Consider the following 9089-nt stretch of genomic DNA (forward strand, 5'->3'; position numbering starts at 1 on the left):
TTGAAGCCGAATCGCAGTCAACGTTGATTAAGAATAGCGTTCAGAGGCATCAAGACAGCTCTCCGACGCATATTCTTCATTCAATTGACTCGATTGCAAAGGCTACGCATGCAATGATGCAAGAGAATGTTATCTTGCGTCGCGAGAACGAAGAGCTTCGTGAGACTAACCATGTGCTAAGCAAACGTCGCAGAACCAAAAACAAGCAAATCCAGTATGGTGGGCTACTTAATATAGAAGATGCACAAGTTCTACGGGCTATTAGGGTGATACGGGTTTGGAAAGTGAGGAAGAGGGTGAAAGTAGTCGTCCTACAAGGAGGAGGGCAACGGGTGCTAGGCGCTGTGGCATTTGCGGAGGAACTGGACATAATGCGCGAACTTGTCAGGCAGATGTAGAAACAGATAATGAAAAGAATTCTGATTAATTTCTTGGATGCAGACGGGTTGTTGTTGATCTATCTAAGATTAAAGGTTGGGAGGTCGTGAAAAGTTGGGCAATGTGAAGGTCAACCCTCGCAGACTCACTACAACCAGGTGACGTACAGCTGGAACACCTGCCATGGCAGTGCCAGGTGGGAAGTCAATCATAACCCCTGCAGGAGCCCCGCCAAGCGTGGACGACTTAGTCGCGCCCCCTCAAACCTAAGTTGTGATCTTCTTTTCTTACTATATTGGAATAACAATGTATCTTATCATTGTTCTTTTCTACACGATATTCATCCTATTATGTTCTTTGCATTATCCGAGTAGAACGCTAGAGTAGTCGTATATTATACCTTTCGCAGAGTAGTAGAATATAAATCTCAATTTAAGCATACTGCATCTCGGATGTTATACTTTATTTATTATCATCATTATTATTAAATACGCCGTAGGGTCGAAGCCCCCGGTACCTCTATAAGTACTCCCGTATGTCAAATCGTGGCTTAATAGCTAGACTAAATACATACGCTGCTAGATCGGTTCACCCTAGTAGCGACTACGTTGGTTCTTGTCAGAGAACAGAATGCCATAGGCACCGGTGGGACACCGGTGGGGGCTCTGGTGTAGGAATGTGCGAGTCATGACACGATATGGAAGTCTTGGTTTGCGGAACAATCGGGGAAACTAGTGCTCCGCGGCTCCGACGTCGGGTTCTAGCTATCTATGTAAGGGGCGGAGGCCCGGGAAGAAGATAGAGGGAGAGTAGAGATCAATGCATCACCGTGGGCACCCCTACCTGAGACCGCCAGTGACCACCCGGTATTACGTAGGAGGGACGCCCGTTACTCCCCATCACTCTGTACTATCGCCTTCGGCCTAGCCGTACCCTGACAGTTCTCAACCTACTAACACAGTGTCCTTAAGAAGATCGAAGCTATCTAGGTCCTGGAGCTATCCGGGCCGTCCCTAGCAGCCGCCTTATAATAGTCCTACTAACTACTAGTGCTCTTGTTACAGTTGCAAGGTCTCTGCGAGTATAGAGGCCGCAGTGTGATAGTAGCCCATATAAGAAGATTACGTGCTCTGCTGTTTTAGGTGCGTTACTATAGTGGCATATTGGCGAGTGCAAACTAAAAGCCCCTATCTTATTTAGGAAGGCTGCTAGTCCTATTTTTCCGGTCCCAATCTAGCATAGGGTGGACGCCTCTAGGTTAGTCGGTTCAGGCCGAAAGACTTGCTCGTTCTCGGCATCCGTATCGAAGGGCCCTCTGGTTCCTTAGCGATAGCGCGGCGCTAGTGATCATGCTGCGCTACTTTCTAGGTAGCGAACTGGTGTCGTCTTGTGGGCGCTACAGACTACCCGGAGATTTATATGAAGGCCAAAAAAAGATGTTTTTTTTTTCTTTATGATGGTTACTTCTGGTTTGAAGCGGGGTTTTGTAACCCTACGCTTGGCCGTACCTTCCCATCTAGTCCTTTCCACATAATGACCGCCCTCGGTCATTTTTACTAAGAGCCTTATGGTAAATCTCGTCCTCACGCTTCCGATCTCTTCACCTCTAGATATCTCATCCTGACAGCTTATCTTCCGAATCCTTCATCCACAACGTACACAGCAGGTGACTCCACCTCCCTGATGCCGAGCTCACAATTGCCACGGCCCTAGACCATCCATAGCCTACGAGAGTCCCCGCCTAGTCTCCAAAGTGCTTCTTCAATGTGACTGTCGATATGAGATATTTTGGGTGAGGTGGAAGAAGGGCTGAGGTATTTGCCTCTAGGTATTGGCCTGACGTGACGGTGGTATAGAGCGCCGGCTTGAGGGATCTGAGGTCGACAGCAACGACCCTCCGCTGTAGAATCATGCTGTAAATAACGATAGTGAGGTCCTAAATTGATAAAACAAGTGGGTTGAATAAGTGACAATGCCTTAGAAGGCTAATGATATTTCTCCTCATACTGAGCACCAGATTTATATGAAGGCCAAAAAAAGATGTTTTTTTATGATGGTTACTTCTGGTTTGAAGCGGGGTTTTGTAGCCCTACGCTTGGCCGTACCTTCCCATCTCCCGGAGGCACTTGTTCTATATACCGACCAGGCTCCTAGCTGGCCCTACCGGGTCCTCGCTTTAGTATGCCACGCGATCACCCGAAGGCGATTACGCTACGGATAACCGCCGTATATAGTAGCCTCGCCCGAATAAGATCGTAGCCCTAGAAGATATTAAGTAGCTTTGTTAGAGCTAGCTTCTAAGTTGCTATTTTGATTTGATACACTCGAAATGGGCGTGCTACGTTAGTTTACCGTCGAAATAGGCCCCTGGAAACCTCGCAGAGACCACTGGCGATACCGTAGCGTCTCCAAGGCGAATACTCTGCTGTAAGCGCTCTCTCGGGCCCTAACAAAATGCAGCAGCTCGCTCTTTTCCGGGGCGAATTCCATCGCGTGTCTTACTGCCCACCTGCTTCATTTGGTTACCAGCTTAGCTCCCTCAGCGTTAGATTTGTTTAAATCAAGTCCTGAAGCGTATGTCCTGCATCGGGGCTCAGAGAGATCAATAAACTCATGATGACCAGGAATCGTGTAATTGCACTCATTCCTTGACGATGAGCTGATACTTGGAAGGAAATATCACGATACGCACACCATGCACATTGTCATGCGGACGATGAGCTAGAAACACAATATATTAAAAAGAATACGTACGATGCCGGAAAATAAATAATTGACATGCGGATTTGACGAGAGTGGGATTCGAACCCACGAGGATTGCTCCACCAGGATGTGATTGCTAAGATTGGAACCTTAACCTGACGCCATAACCAACTCGGCCATCTCGCCTCGTTGCAAACAGTTGTTTTTAGAAGGGTTCATGTTTGGCGAGCTTCACGTCGTACGGCGTTGATGGAGCTCTGGATCGTGAGAATTTTGCTGGTTGAGGATATGGAGAATTTGAATTAGGTAAAACTTTGGCGGCTGTATGGAGTTGCCAAATGCGCGATAAAAAGTGGATAGCGGAACCGGATGTACCTTCAACTTTAACATACCGAGACGAACACCTGGAGAGAGCTATGGGGATTGCCAATTTGTTTGGAAGCTACATTGGCAAGTTGGTTGCACAGGCGAGAAGGATTGAGGCGATGAGAGCTTATCCACCACTCACCTTTCGAGGCCGGTGTCTGGTGTCCTACCTGAATCGCAACCATTGACGAAGCGGTGCAACAAGTAGTGTTCAGGAACTAAGCAAGATTAGGTGCATGCATAGGAGGCTCGAAGCATTGGGCTGTACTTCGTAGAACTTCATCCTCTACATTTCGTCTTTCCAAATTCCAAAGTAGGTTAAGCAGAGGGCCTTTTACCGCTCGTCTTGAATCGTATCTTTCAAATCGTCTGGTCTCGGACTAGCGTGGCCCGAGTAATTGGCCAACAGCACTGTCCTCGAGCTCTGAGAGCGGAGAGCTCCTCGCGGCCCGTGGGGATGAATGTGGCAACCTATCGCTGCTACGGCCAAATCACCGATCAGCTAGCCTGACAAGCTGGTGTCTGTCTCCTGGCCCATCGAGTTCACACGTTTACCATCCGCCAACATCAAAACTTAACCTAAACGTCGCGATGGCCAGATCCGTCATGTGGTCACCGTCGAGACTGAGGGTGCTCGCCCTGGGGGCACTGTCGTTATCGCCACGTCTGGTAACGGCACAGCGCAACTACACCCAAGTCGACATGCTGCGAGCTCAGCTGGCGCTTCTCAACGACAGACCCTCTGATTGCCCGCCTTGGTACGTACGCGCCGAGCGCTTTACTGCCACGTATTTCTCGCGACCTAACTGCTTGCTAATCATCTTCGCATAACAGTTTCAATTGTCTCCTCCCAGCCTTCACCTGCGGCCAATATGGCGAATGCAACGAGTACAACGGAAAGTGCGAATGCCCGCCGGGCTTTGGAGGCGATGATTGCTTAGAACCAAGTTCGTCAACCTTGCGGCTGCACATATGAAACAACGGCTAGCAAAGTACTGACTCCCTTTTCCAGCTTGCGGTTCCCTTGCCCGTGGAAAAGACCGACCGATACGCGACGGCGACACCTGCGACTGTGACGACGGTTGGACCGGTATCAACTGCAACGTTTGCACCGAGAATGTCGCCTGCAATGCTCTTATGGAAACAGGAGACGGCGGGGTCTGTTATCAAAACGGAGAGGTCGTCCAGGAAAACTACCAGATGTGCGACGTGACAAACGAAAAGATCTTGTCCATGCTCGATGGCAAGATTCCCCAGGCTACCTTCTCCTGCGAGAGGGAGAGCGGTGTCTGCGACTTCCAGTGTACGTATAGATACCATTGAGTTGCCTCGGTTTACATGCTAACACAGCTGCCAACAGTCTGGATTGATCGCAAGGAATCCTTCTACTGCCACTTGCAAAACTGCAAGTCTGAGGCCGATTTTACCTCCGACCAGAACAGTACCTTCTACAAGTGCCCCGACGTTGAATGCTCGTGTATCCCGGATCGCTTTCTGTGCGGTGAGGATGGCTCAATCGATTTGACCGACTTTCTGAAAGAGTCGGTTGAAGGGCCTGCTGAATTCTCGTGTCTGCAGAAAAATGGTGGCGTCAACGACTGCAAGTTCTCTGAACCGCAGTTGGATTGGATGACCAAGAACGTTTTTGGAGACCCCAATATTGCGCTGACTTGTCGGTCGGGCGAATGCCTTTACCACACTGAAGTTCCTGGATACGAGCGGCCGATCAAGCGCATCAACACCCCCCTTATTGCTGGGGTGATTGCTGGATGCTCGCTGTTTTTGGTCGCTGTCATCCTTCTGGTCTGGTACCTGTCAAGGCGCCATTTCAAGTACCAGCCCATTGCCTTGGACGACTCCGACGATGAGTCCACCAAACTCATGGCTGACCACAAGCCCGCGTCTTTGTATTTTGAGGATGTGTCGTACGAACTAAACGGAAAGCGCATCCTGTACGATATCCAGGGCGTGGCACACCCTGGTGAGATTATGGCCATCATGGGAGCTTCGGGTGCTGGCAAGACGACTTTCCTGGATATCCTAGCCCGCAAGAACAAGCGCGGCCAGGCCAGCGGCAACTTTTATGTTAACGGCGAGAAGGTCATGGATACCGAATACCGAAACGTAGTCGGCTTCGTCGACCAGGAAGACACGATGCTCCCTACCCTGACTGTCCACGAGACAATTCTTAACTCGGCTCTTCTCCGTCTCCCGCGTGGCATGGGTCGCGTCGCCAAGGAGCAGCGGGTATGGGATGTCGAGAAGCAACTTGGCATTTACCACATTCGTGACTCTTTGATTGGTTCAGAAGAGGGCAGAGGTCGTGGTATTTCTGGAGGTGAGAAGCGTCGTGTCGGCATCGCCTGCGAGCTCGTCACTAGCCCTTCGATCCTCTTCCTCGACGAACCTACCAGCGGTCTGGATGCGTATAACGCCTTCAATGTCATCGAATGTCTCGTTACCCTTGCCAAGACCTATAAGCGAACTGTCATCTTCACCATTCATCAGCCGAGATCCAACATCGTGGCGCTTTTCGACCGACTACTTTTGCTGGCTCAGGGAAAGACGGTGTACTCGGGACCCTTTGCACACTGCCAGGAATACTTCGATCGCATCGGATACTCATGCCCTCCCGGTTTCAATATTGCGGATTATCTGGTTGATTTGACCATGCACGCCGGCTCCTTTCAGCCTTTTGATGACGGTACTCTCAACGCCGATGCCACCAGCATCGGCCCAAGTAGCACAAAGGCCGTCAAGTCGATCGCGAGTATTTCCGGCAACAGCACAGCGGAAGACAGCATTTCCACTGAACCCTCATCCAGCCGACCCTCGTCTAGTCGACCGAAGAACAAACGCAAGGATTCCCTCAAGCAGAAGCAAGAGCGAGAGCTGTTCACTCGACGCAAAACTGCTACACCGAATACGGTTGACACGGTTGACACCGCTACATCGTCTGACGTGGAAGAAGAGATTGGAGCCTATAAGCTCAGGAAGCAAAACGCTCCTCCTCTCATTCACGTCGAGGATGTTCACGACCTGCCACCATCCGTCACAAGCGGTACTGATCTTGACACTCTGATGCAGGCATACATTGAGTCGGACATCGCAAGACACACCCACGACGAGATTCGCCAAGCAGTTGAAAATGCCGGAAATGCCAATGGTCGCAACGGTTACACACCGGAGGGTCCAAACATCAACGTCGGCGGCATCGGCAAAGGTTACGCTCGTCCTAGCTACGCTAGGCAGTTCATCATCTTGTCTGGGCGAACGTGGAAAAACCTTTACCGAAACCCTCTATTGATGTTAACCCATTACGCTATTGCTATTCTTCTAGCTGTCCTCTCCGGCTTCCTGTTCTACGGTCTCACGGATGATATTCCAGGCTTCCAGAACCGTCTGGGTCTGTTCTTCTTCCTGCTCGCCCTGTTCGGCTTCAGCACACTTACTAGTCTTAACGTTTTCGCCTCGGAGCGTCTCTTGTTCGTCCGCGAACGAGCCAACGGATACTACTCGCCCATTACCTATTTTGCGGCCAAGGTCTTGTTCGACATCATTCCGCTGCGCATCATTCCGCCCATTATTATGGGATCCATCATCTACCCTATGACAGGCCTCATCCCTGATGCGCCCCACTTCTTCACCTTCATGCTCATCCTGGTTCTGTTCAACCTTGCCGCCGCGGGTATCTGCCTTTTCATCGGCGTAGTGTGCAAGGATGGTAGCGTTGCGAACCTTATCGGATCTCTTGTTATGCTGTTTTCACTGTTGTTCGCGGGATTGTTGCTCAACCATGACGCCATTCCTGCTACTGCTGTGTGGCTCCAGAACCTGTCCATATTCCACTACGGCTTTGAAGGCTTGATTGTCAACGAAGTCCTTAAGCTAGAGCTGGTTGACAGGAAGTACGGCCTCGACATCAACGTTCCCGGTGCTGTGATTCTAAGCAGCTTCGGCTTCGACAACCTGGCCCTGTGGAGCGATGTCATCAACTTGGGCATATTTGCCGCTGTATTCATTCTACTTGCTTATCTCGCTATGCATTTCTTGCTCGTTGAGAAGCGGTAAGCTGCCAATTCCGTAGAAGCTCGAGTAGATGCGAGTTACGGCTAGATGTAGGATACATCTGACATGAATTTGAGGATTGCGGATATGTATTTGATGGGATCGGAAAGTCGACAGAAGACTGCTGGTTCGAAGGGTTTGGCATCTTTTTCTAATCTCTCTTCCCCTATGTTACTACTACACAGCATCGCTCAGTCAAACAGTGCTGAGTCTCATTGTTCATTGAGACGCATGAGGGATTTCGGCGTTTAGGGCTAGTGTATTTGATAAAACATCAGCAGAAATCGATGAGATGTTTAGCATGCACATATTATGTCCCTGGTTGAGGTGTTCCGCGCCATGCTGCTAATTTCATTTCATGTCTCATTCCCTTGGGCGATGCATGGCACGCATGCAACTAAAGTCCGTGGATGACCCAGTGCTTAATCCATGATACCAACTAGTGATCTTGTCAAAACGCCTGAAACCTGGGGAAACCTCAAATGTGCAGGAGATGATTGCGCCACCGTCCCCAGCAGGAAATCATGGGTCCAGGCAAATTCCTCTGTCCTTTCAGTCCTCCAGGATCATGACTATTGAAATGGCTCCAAGATGAAAATTCTCAAAGTCATGTCTTCCACTCCCGCCACAACTATGCCTCTGAGCGCCTTTCGTCCTCCTTTAGACAAGCCCTTTTCCCACGAAGCATCATGATGACAGTATCACCACACATTGAGAAGGGGTAGGATTGGGTTGGAAGGGAGGGTGTGCTGGTGTTACACTGGTGGCGGTGCTTGCGAATAATTTTGGAAACTCAAGTCTTGGAGGGTGATGGAGTTCAGGTTGGGACCCGAGTTGCTGGATTCGTAACCTGTTTCCAACAAGGCCCGAGACCGGAAATTGGAATTGTAGGTCAGAGTGAACTACAGACCACGCTACCTCATTCTGCAAGTCCTGTGTATGAGGTCCACATGTCGCCAGGCGCGTGAGCAAGCGTTGCTACTGGGTCCCCAATGCCAGCGTTTGCAGCAAATGCCAGAACTGCCACTTTCTGCTTCATACCACATTGTGAGAAAGGGACACTGCACGGTCTCTCACACGCACCCTCTCTCTAAAGAGAAAGGGATTATCTAGAGGCCATGAGTGTCATTTGAAAATTATTCGACAGTTATAACCAGAATTCTTGATTGGAACGCAAATGATGCTTCTGTGGGCACTCACTTGGCAGCTGAAGGAATCCAACTGACAGTGGTAGCTCTAGGTTGCACGACAGGAAGCATATGCATGCGGCCTACTGTAATCATAGTGGAAAGCAGGGCCCCCAAAGGTTCGGGTCACAGCATGGAATGGGCAAAATTTTGTCGTTCCAAAGTTGAATAGCGAAATATACTCGTTTTGTCCTTGAAGGTGCATAATGAACATTTGGATAGATACATGAATGAAGATAGCTTCGATTTAGAATATTATTGGGCGCTAGTTCACCATTGAAATGCGATTAGCATATTGTAGACTTGATAGAGGATTAGGTCCTATGAGGCCACGACAAACACTTAGGTTAATTAAGAATCTTTCAGCAGTCCCGGCACGGGGTTGTG

General features: G+C 49.7%; 1 protein-coding gene and 1 non-coding gene across 2 annotated transcripts; one reads left to right on the plus strand and one right to left on the minus strand.

The window, feature by feature from the left end:
• Window positions 1-3165: 3165 nt before the first annotated feature.
• Window positions 3166-3267, minus strand: BCR38DRAFT_t63. Its single transcript has one exon. It is a non-coding gene; the product is annotated as a tRNA-Leu (tRNA).
• Window positions 3268-3684: 417 nt separating this feature from the next.
• Window positions 3685-7845, plus strand: BCR38DRAFT_471606 (uncharacterized protein). Its single transcript, XM_040862870.1, has 4 exons — window positions 3685-4205; window positions 4282-4394; window positions 4460-4750; window positions 4808-7845. The coding sequence occupies exons 1-4, from the start codon at window positions 4039-4041 to the stop codon at window positions 7516-7518; spliced, it is 3282 nt and encodes a 1093-aa protein (XP_040720227.1). The 5' UTR covers window positions 3685-4038; the 3' UTR covers window positions 7519-7845.
• The last annotated feature ends 1244 nt before the right edge of the window (window positions 7846-9089 follow it).

This window comes from Pseudomassariella vexata (genome assembly GCF_002105095.1).
Source record: "Pseudomassariella vexata strain CBS 129021 chromosome Unknown BCR38scaffold_2, whole genome shotgun sequence".
NCBI lineage: Eukaryota > Fungi > Ascomycota > Sordariomycetes > Amphisphaeriales > Pseudomassariaceae > Pseudomassariella > Pseudomassariella vexata.